This window comes from Heteronotia binoei, chromosome 1, assembly GCF_032191835.1.
Source record: "Heteronotia binoei isolate CCM8104 ecotype False Entrance Well chromosome 1, APGP_CSIRO_Hbin_v1, whole genome shotgun sequence".
In the NCBI taxonomy this organism is placed as follows: Eukaryota; Metazoa; Chordata; class Lepidosauria; order Squamata; family Gekkonidae; genus Heteronotia; species Heteronotia binoei.
The window spans coordinates 134,146,547-134,163,682 of NC_083223.1; the positions used below are offsets into that span (position 1 = coordinate 134,146,547).

Sequence of the window (17,136 nt, forward strand, 5' to 3'; positions counted from 1 at the left end):
AAGGGGCAGTGAAGCCTTCCTCGGCTCTTTAAGGGCCAACTCCCCCCCCTGCCGATCGGCATAGAAAACCTCCGCAGCAGCGATGGGCGACCTGCTGAAGAAACACTGCTGCCTTTGTCTCCTCCCCACTTCTTTATCAGGCCCAGGAAGGAAGTGGAGAGGAGGCAAGGGTGGCGCCGCTTCTTCATTGGGTTGCTGGCCGCTGCTGCGGAAGGTCGTCCTGCGGAAGGTCGTCCCTTAAAGAGCCGGGGAAGGCGGCGCTTCACCAACCCTTCCCCAGTCTTAAAAATTGTAGAAATGGAGGGTGGAGGAGGCACCGTGAGGGAGGCAGGGCGGCGAGGTTCCACAATGCCACTGGGGGGGCAGGGTAGCCAGGCTTTGCATCCTGGTTGCTAACAGGCCACGGACCGGTACTGGTTCATGGCCCGGGGGTTGGGGAACCCTGGCCTAAATGATCCTTGTAACAGCCTTCATGCTAGTAGTACACTGGAAAAAAAAATTTAAAAGATCAAACTTCTAGGAAAAAATAAATGTTTTGTCCTGATGCCAAAAAGACAGTAGGGTTGGCACCAGGCAAACCTCAAAGGGGAACGCATTCTACAGGCAACATGCCACCATTCCTCAGGGCTATGGAGAGCTGGGTTTGTGAGGAGGATCAACTGGTGGGCTGGCCAGAATGAATGAGGTAGTCCTTCCAGTGATTTTGGATAAAGGAGGATGGGGATGTGATGTTTTGTCCCAGAAAACACTACTTCATAAGAGATGTTGTTGCTTATTGCATTGTACCTAGGGTTGCCAAGTCCAATTCCAGAAATATCTGGGGACTTTGGGGATGGAGCCAGGAGACTTTGGGGGTGGAGCCAGGAGACACTGGGGTGGAGCTAGGGGAAGGGGGGGAAATGGCACCAAGGAACGTGGTGAGCCGCCCCATCTCGGAGCGGGTGATGCCGCTGCGCGGCTGCCGCCTCTTCTCCGCTCACTGTAGCTGCTCCTTCGAGATGGGCTCAGGCTGAGCCCATCTTGGAGGAGCAGCTACGGTGAAGCAGAGAAAAGGCGGCATCAGAGCAGCGGCATCGTCCGCTCCGCCTCTGAGGTAAAATCAGAGAAGGGGAGGGTGGAGGCAGGCCAGGAGCATGGCGAGCCGCGAGTCCGGGTCCTAGAAGGACCCAGATTCGCGGCTCGCCATGCTCCTGGCCTGCCTCCACCCTCCCCTTCTCTGATTTTACCTCAGAGGCGGAGCGGGCGACGCCGCTGAGCTGCTGCTGTGTTTTTGGGGAGCGGGGGAAGAGGCTGGAAATCCTGGGGTCCCCCACCAGGGTGGGAGGGTTGGGAAGCCTAATTGTACCTGATGGCAGGCTAAATGGGAACACTTTAGTTCTAGACTCCTATTTAATCTATGAGTAAATTCTGAGAAATAATACATGTAATACACATTTTGCACTGTCTGTTCTATATCATGCAGAATTTCACAATGCTTCCACTAACTTCGGGTGAAATCAGCACAAGAATCCTGCAAAATCTGCAGAACTTCCTCACTGCCCTATCCTCAGCAGCCACTTCTATCCCAAGGGAAGTTATTCAGGGCTGTAGCCAGGATTTAAAGTTTGGTGGGGCCAGAGACACAAAGTTTTGTTTGGGGAAGGGACTGCCAATAGCCCTCTCAAAAAAATAAACCAACACAGCTTCCAAGCGTTTAAACCTTTTAAGCACCTACTCCTCTCTGCTGCTCTCTGGGGCAATTGTGGGCTTCTCCGCTACTAGCCACCCTGACAGGAGGGAAGTGGCCCTTGAGCAGGGGGATAGCAGCTCCTTCCCCCACCCTGCCTCTGGCTGTGGTACAGGGCATCGGGGAAGCCGGACTGTGGCTCCAGAAAGGACCAGCCAGCTGGCTGGTATGCGGCAACTGAGGAAAGCTGGGCAACACCTCATGAGGGAGGGAGGAAGGGAGCAAGCTTTTGGTGAGAGATTTCAGGATACAACTCATACCTAAACGTATTACAACTATTTTGAGTCTCCTGGGCCCCAAATTTGAAGAAGTATACAACTACTCAACTATTGGTTTTGTTCCTTTACATTAATTCTGACAAAGGCTGAGATTTTTTCAAGAAATTCCTAACCCAAGGTCTGTAGCAGATATTTGCTGCTTATATCCACTGAGACAAAGTAATTTCTCCCAAACAGAACAAAAATAACTTTGTGAATGAATTTTTCTTGTTTAAGATAGTCCCGGCTGTGATTATCTTGGAAAACAAAGGAAATTATTAAACAAAAGCTTCAGAGTCTGCTCAGAGGCCTCAAGCACTATATTCCAAAGACTGAAAAGTTTAATGCAATCATGTGTGCACACAGGAGGCCATGAAGTCATTCCCACACAGTGACTGGCTTCCTACTTATTAAACATGAAGTATTGTCAATTCTTTTAATTTTTTTTAATCCTCTGTTAAAAGTAAATTCTGAAAGTTCCAGCTTACCAAGGGCAGTATGTTACATTCCCTTGTTTGCAACCAACTAGTCTCTTTCTGACTTTAATAATTTAAAAAGGGAGGAAGCAAAAAAAAAATACCAAAACACAAACAGAACTTGTTTACCTTTTCTTGGTGCCAGCACGCCACTATTTCTTTGTCTGTGTGCTTACTATCCAGCGGGGTCAGTCTTTCGGACCAGGTTGCAAGAAGACTGCTGAAAACCTGCAGGGCCTCTTCCAACTGAGAAGCCTGAGTAGTAAATTCCTGTTCTGACAAGGCCATTTGGCTAACCAGCTCCTCCAAGCCATTCTGCGTTTGGTATACACTCTCTTCCCACTGCTTCCATTCAGATTGGAGGGCCTGCATTTCAGAGTCTATGTGTTTGCACCCCTTAACTGTTGTGTTCCTTTTCACCGTAGGAGCCAGTGTCTGAACTCTGCTTAGGCGGCTCTCACCAGTTTGTCTGGAATCTATCAGCTCCTGCAACGGAACATTGCCATGGTAACTGAAAGCACTGTGATTCACTTCAGCTGGATAATGGCACACTTCCTACAAACATTGGACAGCATTCTCCAGAGCATTTACAGTAACTGCCAACTGAATGACCAGCAGTTTCATCAAAAAATATTATCTGAACATTGGTTTCATGCTAAATTTAAGTAGAATGTTAAAATAAATATACAGACAAAAACATTATGCAAAAAATTGAAATAATACTGGAAAGTTACAGAGAATTTAACTTAATAATAGTGGGGATTTAATTTAATAATAGTGGGAAGTTACAGAGAATTACAGAGAATGTGCTGGTTTTTTTTTTCAGAAAGTGAAAAAACAGCACATTTTTAAAAATGCAAATAAGTTAGATTTGATCAGACTTTCCAGGGCATGTGGACTCATGGAAAGTATCAGCTTATTGATATGAAGTCAGCAATGCGCAACATAGAAATGCTACTCTGCAACCCTGTCTCATATTTCCTGTGGGAAGAAGCATTTTACCAGGCATCTTGTTTTGGGTATGATAAGGGCTGTGGCTGGTTGGTTGCATCACAGCTTGCTGAAACTGAATCCACCAAAGGCAGAAGTCCTGTGTCTGGGTTATGGGAGGGCAGTAGTTGGGTTCAGGCTCCCATCCTTGGATGGTACCCAACTGGTGCCATCGGCAGAGTACTCCTGGATGCCTCTCTATCTATGGAGGCTCAAGTTGTCGCCACTGCAAAAGCCGTCTTTTTCAATCTGAGTCGAACTTGGCAGATGGTCCATTATCTTACTTCCCATGATCTGGCCACAGTGATTCATGCAATGGTCATTTCCAGATTAGACTACTGAAACTCCATGTTAAATAACAATGTGGAGAGAAGTACCCCCTGAGGGACCCCACACACTAGGGGGTATCAAGAGGACATATTTTTTCCCAGTGCCACCATCTGTCCCTGACCATGGAGAAATGAGGTAAGCTGCCATCATCATCATCAACCATCACCACCCTCATCATCACCACCACCACCATTTTTTTTTTGCTTAATCACCGCATTCTGGGCAATGTACATCAGATAAAACAATACAAAAGTTCAAATAACATACCAGTTCAGGTTAAAACAATAAAATAAAATAAAAAACCCTGATGGTGTCCTGCTAATTGAGTTCTCCTTCCAGACTATCACAACATTTTTTTTGGGGGGGGGGGAGTGCTTCTGGAGATGGAAAAATTTCTGGAGGGGGGAAACATTCCGAGGAGCCACCCCATGAACTCCCACATGTGAGGCAGTAGGTAAAAAAATCATAATCAAAACATGTGGAATGCTGCTGTTATATCTAATAACAGTAGCAGCATTGACCTGCTTCAATTCAGCTGCCAACATTCACAAGGAATTATGAAGTGGCAAACTGCCAGGGGCACACATAATTCTTAGAACCATAGAGTTGGAAGGGACCTCTAGGGTCATCTAGTCCAATCCCCTGCACAATGCAGGAAACTCACAAACACCTCCCCCTAAATTCACAGGATCTTCATCGCTGTCAGATGGCCATCTAGCCTCTGTTTAAAAACCTCCAAGGAAGGAGAGCCCACCACCTCCTGAGAAAGCTTGTTCCACTGAGGAATCGCTCTAACGGTCAGGAAGTTCTTCATAATGTTGAGCCGGAAACTCTTTTGATTTAATTTCAACCCATTGGTTATGGTCCTACCTTCCGGGGCCACAGAAAATAATTCCACACCATCCTCTACATGACAGCCCTTCAAGTATTTGAAGATGGTGGTCATATCACCTCTCAGCTGTCTCCTCTCCAGGCTAAACATCCCCAGCTCCTTCAACCTTTCCTCATAGGACTTGGTCTCCAGACCCCTCACCATCTTTGTCATTTGTCTATATCCTCCTTAAAATGTGGTGCCCAAAACTGAACACAATACTCCAGGTGAGGTCTTACCAGAACAGAGTAAAGCGATACCATCACATCACGTGATCTGGACACTATACTTCTGTTGATACAGCCAAAATTGCATTTGCCTTTTTAGCCACAACATCACACTGTTGACTCATGTTCTGCGTATGATCCGCTAAGACCCCTAGATCCTTTTCGCACATACTACTGCTAAGACAAGTCTCCCCCATCCTATAACCATGCATTGGATTTTTCCTACCTAAATGCAGAATTTTACATTTATTCCTGTTCAAATTCATTTTATTGTTTTTAGCCCAGTTTTCCAGCCTGTCAAGGTCATCCTGTATCCTGTTTCTATCTTCTTCTGTGTTTGCAACCCCTCCCAATTTAGTATCATCTGCAAATTTAATAAGCATTCCCTCTATTCCTTCATCCAAATCACTGATAAAGATGTTGAACGAAACAGGTCCCAGGACAGATCCTTGAGGCACTCCACTTGTCACTCCTCTCCAAGAGGATGAGGAACCATTCACAAGCACTCTTTGGGTGCGATCTGTCAACCAGTTACAGATCCACCTAATGGTAACAGGATCCAAACCACATTTTACCAACTTGTCAACAAAGATAGTATGTGGAACCTTATAAAAAGCCTTACTGAAATCAAGATAAACTATGTCTACAGCATTCCCCCAATCCAGCTAGGTAGTCACTTTCTCAAAAAAAGAGATCAGGTTAGTCTGACATGACTTGTTCTTGTTCTTAGTAATCACAGCCATTCTTTCTAAATGTTCCAGGACCAACTGTTTGATGATTTGTTCTAAAACTTTTCCAGATATAGACGTCAAGCTGACGGGTCAGTAGTTACCCGGATCCTCTTTTTTCCCCTTCTTGAAGATGGGGACAACATTTCCCTGCCTCCAATCTTCTGGCACCTCTCCTGTTCTCCAAGAAGTCTCAAAAATAATAGCCAGAGGCTCAGAAATTAGTACATCCGCAAGCTCTTTTAGAACCCTTGGATGCAATTCATCTGGCCCTGAGGACTTAGTTTCATTTAAAGGAACTAGGTGTTCATGTACTACCCCTACCCTGATCCTAGGTTGGAATTTCATACCCTCCTTATATGTTCTGTTTTTGCCATGTTGAGCACCGTTTTCCTCAGAAGAGAAGACTGAGGAAAAGTAGGAATTGAGCAGTTCTGCCCTCTCTTCATTACCTGTTACAATTTAACTTTCTTGCCCTCGCAATGGGCCTACCATGTCCTTGCTCTTTTTCTTACTCTGAACATAAGAAAAGAACCCTTTTTGTTGTGTTTAGCATCTTTGGCCAGCCTAAGGTCATACTGAGTTTTAGCTTTCCTAACTTTTTCTCTACAAGCACTGGTGATTTGTTTATATTCATCCTTGGTTATAAAGCCCTCCTTCCAATTCCTAAAGGAGTCCTTTTTATTTCTCGTCTTTAGAGAGCTGTTTATGGAGCCACTTCGGCTTCTTTAGGCTTTTCCCATTTTTCCTTCTCATAGGAATCGTCTGTGATTGCGCTTTCAGTATTTTGCTTTTAAGAAACTCCCACCCCTCCTGAATCCCCTTCTTCCTAAGTATTTCTGACCATGGGATTTTACCCAACATAGTTCTAAGTTTATCAAAGTTTGCCTTTCTGAAGTCCAATCTATAAGTCTGACTACGTATAGCTTTTCCCTTCCCAAAGACTGTAAATTCCAAAATCATATGGTCACTACTGCCCAGGGTGCCCACTATTTCCACTTCTTCAATCAATTCTTCCTTGTTGGTGAGAATCAAACCCAAGATAGCAGATCCCCTTGTTTCCTTCTTCACTTTTTGGAAAAGCAAATTGCCAGCAAGACATCTATTTGAATTTTCATTTTTAGCAGAGTTGGACTTCCAACAGACGTCCGTGTAACTGAAATCTCCTATGATCACTGTATCCCTCCTCTTGAAGAACTTTGCAATCTGCTTAGAAGCATCTCATCCAAGTCCTCTGCCTGCCTTGTTGGTCTACAGCAGACCCGCACAATAATATCACTGTTTTTTTCCTTACTCCTTTTATTTTTACCTAGAGACTCTCAACTGAGCTACCATGCTCAGATTCACATATTTCCTCACAAGGGTATACCTCCTTCACATATACCGCTACGCCTCCGCCCTTTCTCATTTGCCTGTTCCTTTTAAATAAGTTGTACCACTGAATCTTAATATTCCAGTTGTGAGTGTCATCCCACCACGTTTCAGTAAGGCCTATTATATCACAGTCTCCTTCCTTTATTAGGACTTCCAGTTCCTCCTGTTTGTTTCCCATACTCTGTGCATTAGTGTAGAGACATCGGAATCCACGTTTTATGCATCCCGAGGGTTTAGTTTCCGTATAAGCCTACAAGTTAACATTACCTAGCATATGCGCCACTCTTTGCAAATCTTTAATGTTCTTATCCCCAGTTTCTGGCATCATACGAGGCTTTGAATTATTATCTTGCTCCCCCATACAATTTAGTTTAAAGCCCTCCTTATTAGGTTAGCAAGGCTGTTACCAAAACCCCTTTTTCCTACTGCCTGTAAGGGGCAAACCATCTCCTGATAAAAGACCACCATCTCAAAAGCTTATGCCATGGTCCAGAAACCTGCATCTTTCCTGATGACACCATCAATGTAGCCATTCATTTATTTGAAGTATTCTTCTTTCTCGTCCTAAGCCATGGCCTTCAACAGGAAGCATTGACGAGAACACAACCTGTGCGCCCAGCTCCTTCACCTTCTTACCCAGAGCAACATACTCTTTTCTAATACGTTCAGGTCTATGATGGGCAGTATCATTCGTTCCCACGTGGATCAGCAAGAAAGGATAGTAATCCATGGGCTTGATAAGTCTTCCAATCCTTTCTGTCACAAGCTGGATGCATGCATCCAGCAGACAGCAGGCCTCTCGGGATGACAAGTCCCGTCGGCACACTGTGGGCTCCACCCCTCTGAGCAAGGAGTCTCCAATCACCACACCACCTTCCTCTTCCTATATTCGGGAGCAGAAGCTCCAGGCTTCTTATTCACAGGATCCTGAGAAACTTTCTTCAAGCTTCGTGGAGGCTGGGGAAGTAGCTCTTGTTCCAATGGTTCAAAATCAGTTACTGTGGGGAGATCCTGGAACCTACTGCTGAGCAGCAGAGGCTCAGAACATCTCCTGATTTTCTTTCTTCATTGGGTTACATTTTTTTCAGGAACCCTCCTCCTGTGTTGGATTCTCTTCTAATTGCTGAGATACCATTTCCTCTCACTCCTCTTGTCCTGTCAAGAGTGTCTCGTGCATTTTGTCAAGAAAATCCTCACCTTCCTTTATACACTGCAGTGTGAACAATTGTGTCTCCAGTCCCTGTATCTTCTCCTCCAGCAGGGCCACTAACTTACACTTGCTGCAAGTGTAATTCGTGCTACTCTCAGATAGAAATACAAACATCCCACAGTCTTTACACGTCACTACCTCTGCTCCCTCACCAGCCATACTTCTGCAATCCAGTTCAAAATTTTTCTTTATCTTCACTTATCTTTAAACCCCACTACCAACTGCCACTTGAAACTACTTATGGGTAACTATCCACCTTTCTACAGAACCACCAGGCTAGACCCCAGGCTAAGAAACACAGGCCAGGAGATCTTCAGCTCGCACTTCAGCTGGCAAGGATGAGCCTTGCAAATTAAAGGCTTAAGCCCCCACCCACCTCTGACTCAACAGCCAGAGCAACAGCAGAGGGTGGGGCCAGCAATTACCCCCAGGCAAACAAGCTCTCCTCACTCAGCAACAGCTACACAAAAGACACACAAAAGCAATCAGAAACCCCTCTCCAGAGGCACCAAGCACTCACGGTTTCTTCCCACAGCAACCCTAGGTAATGCTCCCCAGCAGTTTTAGAAAAGAAAATCAAGTCTCACTCACCTCACCAGCAGCTCTGTTCTATATCCAAGCACCTTCTTCTACTGCAGCTGAGCCACTTCTTTGTGTATCTGCACTACCCAGTTCTATGGTACCAGGCTCGCAATTACCACTGTGAGCCAAGGATTTAAAAAAAAAAATCCCCAAATATCTGTGATTCAAATTTTAATTAGTATATATGAACCCATCTGGGAAGGGCAGGATAGAAATGTGAAGTAATAAAGAAATAAATATGTTTGTAACTGTACATAATGTAAAATTAAAAAGCGTTTTATTATTCTTAATCAGTATGTCTTAATACATACTATTAATTGCTAATAAGGCTACTTCTGTAATATTTCTCACTTTTATTTTGGCCATTTTTTTCTGTATGGCTGATGAATCCCCTGATGTATCTGACCAGCGATGAAGCTCTTCTTTTGCTGAATGAAGCCAGTCTGTAAATTCATGCACAGCATCAAGATACAGTAGATGATTCTTGACAATGTCTTCTACTTTTCTCATTTTTTCCTGTAAATCATGGAGAATACTGTCAATGAGATGGCTAAACAATATCTTCAAATTTATTACCCAAGAAGCTCTATTATTATTCCCAGTTGCCCTTTTTGGAATTAGTTTGCTGAATAGATTGGTTGCTCTAAAGCATCAGGCTCACTTGGATACTATTCACTTCCTGGATGCTTAACATTTTGGCTTTTGATCCAGGAATAGCACTGAGGCTTATTTACAATTCTCCTTGAAAATGTTTTTTAAAAAAAGACTATAGAAGGTTTTAAAAATAATAAGGTCCAGACCTGATGGTCTAATTAATTAGTTTTCCCAAATATGGCGGAGGAAATTGTATAAATTGCTTGCACATTTTCCATTAAAAGGACTGCCTTCTAACTCTTGGGCAGATGAAAACCTAACAAGTACTTTTAAACCTGGGTAGGGTCTGCAAACAGTTTTCAACCACTTTCACTTTTGCCAAATATTGATTGCAAAATTCTTAAGACATTTTTAGCAAAATGGTTGCACAGTATTCTAGAAAATTTTACAGGAATAGATCAAATCGGTTTTTTTAAGGGTTATTAATCCTGGAATGTTAGAAGATTAATGTAGTTAATCTGGTCAAGTTATATTTTATGTTGTTGACAAGAATGCACATGATAAAAAACATTTGACTGAATGATTTGGACAAATCTTAATTAAATTTGATTTTGGAATAAATGATGTTTAAACCTTCTAAAGCTACAATATTGTTTAACTGGTGATCTTTCACTGCAATTTGAATTACTCTCTAGAGCAGGAGTGTCAAATGTCTGGCCCACAAGCCAAACTGACCTGCCCAGTGCTTTAATCAGGCCCATGAGGCTCTTTTCTTCCCCTCCCCCACTTTTGTTTTCACCCTTTAAAGCTCCGAGGCTGCTAAAGTTCCCAGCTGCTTCTTCCTTGTCTTTGCAGAGGCTAAAGCAGAAAGCGAAGCTGCAAAGAAAATGCAGAGTGGATTTTCCATTCAGGTCTCTGGGGAAATCCACTCCATGTTTTCCTTGCAACCTTGTCTGTGCTGCAATGTGCTTCAATGGAAGGGAGTTCCCAGCACTCTTATGGCCAGCTGAAGCTTCCTGGAGTTGTGTCCTTGAACATAAAGGGTTGATGCTTTGAGCCAGCTTTGTCTCTTCTCAATGGATGTGAGAACTAATGCCTAGTGAACTTGCGAACCCACAGCCAATGGGGGATATTACACTGCAGAGCCATTGCCAATCTGAGTAGACCGGGGGGTGGGGAGAGAAGCTTGCAATGCCCTGCCATTTGATGTTTTCCCAGGCTGAGAGCATTTTATATTTTTAGTTTCTGCTTGTGTTTTTTCTTAATGTTTTATTTTAAAAATTGCATTGCAAAATCCCACTATTCCACCACTATTCCGTATTCTGAGTTTAAAATACTGTGGCTAAGTAGGATTGCAATTATAAATACTAAAATTTTACCTTGATTTTTTCCCCCATTTCTCCTCTCACCTCCATTGTAAGTGCTACAATCAGAATTCATTCTCTGTTCAATAAAGATATACGGGCCCTGTTCACATAGTGTGCATTAAACTGACCTGGTTCTGTTCCAAATATTTTTGTTCCGGATATTATCAATCAAACCGCCATACTGCAATTCTGAATCACTCCGCAGTGAAACTGTCTTTTGCCGTTCACATGACGGCACCATGCAGTTCTTTTTTCTTCCACTATTATGCGCATGCACACATTATGCGCATGTGCACATTATGTGCATATGTGCACATGCGCATAGGTTAAAACATTATGTGGTTATGCAGTTATGTGCATATCGCTAAGTAGTAAAAAAAAATAATGGCGACCGTAAACTGGATGTCTGAGGCTCCTTTTGCTCTGGGACAGCCTTCAGACATCCGGAAGTTGGTTAATATCGCAGCAGAACTATCCAGATGGAGAAAACTACAAGGTGAAACCGGAGAACTCAAAAAACATCGCAATGGAGCAGGTAACAAAATAATCCGGTTCCGAAGATTGGAGGGGGGCTACCATGAGTTAATACCGGGAGGCAGATGTTGCTGTCTGATCAGCCACTTTAAATCCGGAAGGAAACAGCAGCGACATCTGATTATACTGTGCATCTGAACAGGGCCATGGATCGACAAATATTCAAGCAACTATAAGCATATTAGAAAGTTCAAGGTCAGAACCCAATAAATATAGAGAGAAGGATGTCCTCCTTTCCCACAGTCTGGCCATGGGAATTTAAATCCTTCGCATGTGCACTTTTGGGTGATACAGGAATCCCTAGGAAAAGTACACCTGGGGACCCAGCATTAAGTGCAGGTACTGGGGAAAATGTCTTGAAGATCCCTAGGCACATAATTCCAGATTCAAGGATCATCAGAAAAATGTGCCAAGAACTTCAGTAGGGTCTCTTCTTTCCTCTATCGAATTGTGTGACTCAGAAAATTTTCCAGTGTTTAGTCTCCACAGACAGCAATGAAAGATAATGGTGGTGGTAATAGGGTTGCCAGGTCCTACCTTCTCACTGGTGGGGGGTGGGAGGGAGCTTTCCAAGAGTAGTAGGTGAGGTGATGTCACTGTGTGCAATGACCCCAGTGTAATGATATCATGTAGAAGTGACATCATCACTCACAGGACACTGCACAGTGATGCTCTGATATTTGGGCCATTGTGTTGCCACGCAATGTTCCCGGAGTGATGATGTCACTTCTACATTACATCATCATGCTGAGAATGTCACATCAGGTGGTGGCTGTTTGGGGTAGGGTTTCTCCCCACTGATCAGCTGGCCAGCTGTGGGCAGGAATCTGCAAAATAGGAGGATCACCCACTCCCATTGGGGGCTTGGCAACCCTAGGTGGTGATGAGCCAGAACTCACAAAAGACAGCTCAGTGAAACTGTCTTATGATAAATTCCAATTCAATAAGTAGTTCAGGAAGGGGCTGATACTAAGCTTTGTTTGTAATACCTGCTGTATACTGTTTTCCCAGGCAGCTCTAATGTTAACTTGTAGTGTTTAGGAATTGTTTTTAATGGATACAGGGCCTGCCTTAAACTAAAAAGCCTATCTAATCTATGAGAAAAGTGCTTCAGCAAAGGTTGTTGCTCAAAAAAAGTCAATACCATCACAATCTCTAAAGGCTTTTCCAAATGATTTTTAAAAGAATTCTTAACATAGTTCTTAATATATGTAGCACACTGCAAGGAAATTGTCTTCAAACATTTTATTAAGTTTTTATTTATTTTTTTTACATAAAATAGTAAATATAAAAACAAACTCCCTATGATGCTACCACTCAGTCTCCCCTCTTCCTCAAAATAGCCCATCAACAAGAAAACAGTGCAAGAGCTGCTGACATTTAAGCAACTAACTGTAGAGAATAAGAAAGAAGGGGGCACTGGGGAGAGTGAAGCAGAGCCAGCTGCCAAGGCCCTGCTGGGGGTGGGGAATCCCCCACCCCCAGTTTTTTTTCTGCTGCCACTAATTGTGGCCAGTGGGAGAAAAATAATAATTAAAAATAAACTTTTGGTGACAGTGTAATGTCACTTCTGGAGATAACTCAGAAGTTACATTAGTGCTCTCCAGGAATCACAGGGAAATCTGTAGTTTTACCACAGAATTTCCAATGATTCTTAGAGGAGTGTCATGGCACTTCTGTGTTTTCACTGGAAGTGACATTGCACTGCTGCCAACAGTGCCCTCCATGTTGCCACCTCCCTTTAGTTACCAGGCCATGACTGTCATTATTACATGTGTCTTATGACAGCAGTTTTCTTTCCACTGCCCTTATTTCTACATTCCAAAATGATAAAACCACCCAGTACTTCAATTTCCTTGCCTCCCTAGAAGTCAATCCAGGCAAATGAACCACATTTACTCCTGGAACTCATTATGCTGGAGTTTTGCTTGTAGCTACAGGATATACTCATAATAGAATGCAGACACATGCCTCTGTACATTTTTTCTTTCCTTGAATAATATATGTTGCAGACTCTACACTTATCCTAGTATTAATTTTTACCAAATAATTTATTCCCTATTTTCTGAAGTTTACTTACATTTAGGGTTGCCAGGTCCAACTCAGGAAACATCTGAGGTCTTTAGGGGTAGAGCCAGGAGACTTTGGGGGTGGAGCCAGGAGCAAGGTTGTGCCAAGCAGTGTTCCCTCTAAGATGAGTTAGTGTGAGCTAGCTCAGTTTCTTAGCCTCTGACTCATACATTTTTGTCTTAGCTCAGGAAAGACAACCCCAGAGCAAACTAATGTAAGCAGTAGCTCGTTCACAACTTTAATGCCAGTAGTTCACAAAGTAGAATTTTTGCTTACAAGACTTGGTGGGAGCATTGTGCCAAGCACAACTGAACTTCAAAGGGAGTTCTGGCCATCACTTTTAAAGGGAGCACACCCCTTTTCAATGCCTTTCTTCCACTGGAAATAATGGAGGATAGGGGCATCTTCTTTCGGGGTTCATAGAATTGGACCCCCTGGTCCAATCATTTTGAAGCTTGGGGCAGTTTTTGAGGAGAGGCGCCAGATGCTAACTCTGAGGTGGGGGGAGGACTTCCAAACCAGGGAATCACCCTCCCCCAACTGAGGATTGGCAACGCTAGTTACATTTCAGGGATGGTCCCAGTGCTTTTGAGACACAACTTACTTCTCAGGGCTTTGAGTCATCACGTCTAACTACTTTGCAGGGCTTTAAGCCATCATGTCTACATATTTCTCAGGGCTTTTGACCCACCATGTCTACTTCCTTCTCAGGGCTTTGAGCCATTATTGTCTACTTCCTTCTCAGGGCTTCAAGTCACCATTTCTATTTACTTCTCAGGGCTTCAAGCCACCAGATCTGACTACTTTTCAGGGCTTTCGACCCACCATGCCTACTTATGTCTCAGGGCTTTGAGCCATCATGTCTACTTTCTTCTCAGGGCTTCAATCAACCACATCTAATTGTGTCTCGGGGGATATAGTAGGGACAGGGCTTGGAGACACCATATCTACATACATTTTAGGGCTTTTGAGCCAGCATGTCTACTTAAGTTTCAGGGCGTGGAGCCACCTTGTCTACTTATGTCTCAGGAACTGGAGCCACCATATCTACATATGTCTACATATGACTCAGGGCTTCAAGCTACCACACCTGCATATGTCTCAGGGCTTTCAAGCCACCAGGTCTACAGATGTCTCAGGGCTTTGAGTCATCTTGTCTACATACATCTCAGGGCTTGGAGCTATCACACCTACATATGCCATTGCAATCTGGTTTGGATTTGCATCTCAGGTGGTCTCAGGGCATATTGCCCTGGTTCTGCTGGGTAGGCAAAAGTGCCCCCACCTTCGGTTTCTACTGCAGAGATTCTTGGGGACTTTGATTCTTTTTCTGTTCTTCTGTACTTGCTTGTTTTGCTGTTTCCCCCCTTCCTTTGGAAACAATGGAGGATGGGGACACCTTCTTGGGGGCTGTAACTCAAACCTCATAAATCCAATCCTTACCAAATTTAGAGGTCAGATGAAGGAGAGTCAGCCAGAGATACACTATGAGTTTGGTGTCTCTAGCATGCGGGAGGTCATTCTATATACTCCTGAATCTTCTGAACTTGCACCGTATTTCTTAAGAAAGCACTTCTCTGAGGGCACCTTTGCATGGGTGCTGGGGGCCCTGCAGAAGAAGCCGAGCCTGCAGAAGAAACTGTGCCCCTGCCACCTGCACCAGTGCCCCTGCCTCCTGCTGGAGAAGATCCAAGCCCCCCTGCCTCGCCCTCTCGGATGGCTCGTGTGCGTGACCGCCTTCGTCAGGACCTCAGGGATCGGAGGAGGGTGGCACGCTCACGAGCAAGACGCTCCCTGAGCCCTGAGTTTTGAAAGGATTCTGGCCCTTCTAGGAGTGAGGGTGCTTGAGTCTCAGCAGGATCCTGGCCACCCTCTGAGTCAGCAATTAGCCCAAATGGGCAACAGACAGCAGAGGGCTATATAGCTGTGTGCTTTGGGAGGAGGCTTTGTGGAAGCAACTAGTCACTTACCTGACGTTCCAGCATCCACGGCGGCTTTTGACTTCGGCTTCTGGACCCTCCTTGCTACCCAGCTACAGACCTTGGACTGCCCCTGGACTTCGCCTGGCCTGGCCCCAGCCCGTGACAACCTTCTTGGGAGGACATAACTTGAATCCCATGAATCCAATCCTCACCAAACATGTGGTGAAGAGTCAGGCAGAGATCTGCTGTGAGTCTGCTGTCTCTAACATGTCAGGGGGGCATTCTACTGCATCACAAACTTCACAAACCAGTGTGGTTGCACAAATGGGTTCAGTTCATGGGTATGTCATGACTTCCAAACCAAGCCAAACTGCTTTATCCTGGTTCATGCCCATCTGTAGCCTTGAGTTCTCTGACGAATTTCAAGTACACCATAATAATCCATATATTGTACCAATTAATAAATGAGGCTAAAAAGCACATGGGAACATGTCTTCAATGTATTAAAGACATTCCAGCAGGACTCATTTTATAGCAGGAGCTCCTTTACATATCAGGCCATACTCCTCTGATATAGCCAATCCTCCAAGAGTTTACAGTAGGCTCTATACTAAGAGCCCTGTAAGCTCTTGGAGGATTGGCTACCTCAGGGATGTGTGGCCTAATACGCAAAAGAGCTCCTGCTACAAAATGAGCCCTGCATTCCAGCATTACTGAAACTCTGCAAAAACGCTTGCTGTGTACTGCTATCAAATTTTAGTAAAAGGATGAGAAACAAAATGAATTGAGTGTGAATTTCTATTCTCAGTGGTTCTTGGGTGGGACAATCTCTGATGGGAACGGCATACTTTTAAAATGGCAGTTGCAGGCACCACCATCATGATGGGCTTCCGCATCAACTCGGAGCTTGGAAAATACTTCTCTTATTTCTGATTAATTAACTTGATATAAAATGCAAGTATGACCTCACACAAGAAAACTACATTTTTGTTAAGAGAAAAGAATAATTATTTTTAAAGACTATATAGGGCGCAGTAAGCCTGAAATTGGAGATTCTGGCAGTAAGATTCTGCCAGAATCTTATTTCCAGCAGTAGAAACCACGCACACTGAGTCAACTATCTACTGTCCTGGGCACATCAAAGTAGTTAACTGGAAGGGGGGAGATTAGTCTCACTAAACTACCCTTGGCTGTGATGGCTAGGGTGACTCCAGGAACTAATCTATAGTAATTGTTGTTAATCCAAGCAATTCATCTGCCCTGCAAGGATGAAGTCACTGCCTAAGCATCCTGTTATTTGTTCAACTGCTGCTCTGTTGCCTACTCTGCTCTTTCAGAATTGTATTTCTCTTACAACTTGAAACTTTGCTTCTTATGGGACATGACACATATTTTTCATGTAAACATGTTCCTCAATTAAGTTTAGTATTCTACTGTTGCAACTGCAAGACCTCACTATGAAATTTCTATACAGGGTCATGTCTTACAAAACACTTACCTTGACCACAGTTGTAATGTCATTGAGTTGCATTTTCAGCTCCTCTTGAGCAGCTTCTCTGAAAGAACTGTCCTCTGTTTTTTCATGCAGTTCTCTAGCTTTCTCTGCAAGTTGATGCAGGTCATTAGAATGATCTTCTACTTCTGAAACAATAGCTTGGAAATAGTCCAGTTGTGAAAATTTTTCTTTCAGGCCATTCTGAAGCTCCAAAGGTTGTTCCACTTTGTGATCTATTGACTCCAACCATTGGTCTAGCTGATTTTTCCTCTCCAGATAGTCATTCCACTGATTAATTACAGACTCCAGAAAGCTTATATTAAAGAAACACACAGTAATTTCAGAAATCTTGTACAACTTCAGAGATAACCATTTACAATATA

At 43.9% G+C, this 17,136-nt stretch overlaps 1 protein-coding gene across 2 annotated transcripts in view; it reads right to left on the minus strand.

Annotated features, from left to right (window-relative positions):
* The window catches only part of SYNE1 (spectrin repeat containing nuclear envelope protein 1), a 621,543-nt gene that overhangs the window by 340,592 nt on the left and 263,815 nt on the right, over positions 1-17,136 (minus strand). For both annotated transcript variants that reach the window (XM_060240915.1, XM_060240910.1), the window contains 3 exons: positions 16,757-17,066; positions 9,123-9,287; positions 2,589-2,945 (listed from right to left, as the gene is read on the minus strand). In XM_060240915.1, the coding sequence (XP_060096898.1) occupies positions 2,589-2,945; positions 9,123-9,287; positions 16,757-17,066 (832 nt within the window). The remainder of the gene's footprint in view (positions 1-2,588; positions 2,946-9,122; positions 9,288-16,756; positions 17,067-17,136) is intronic.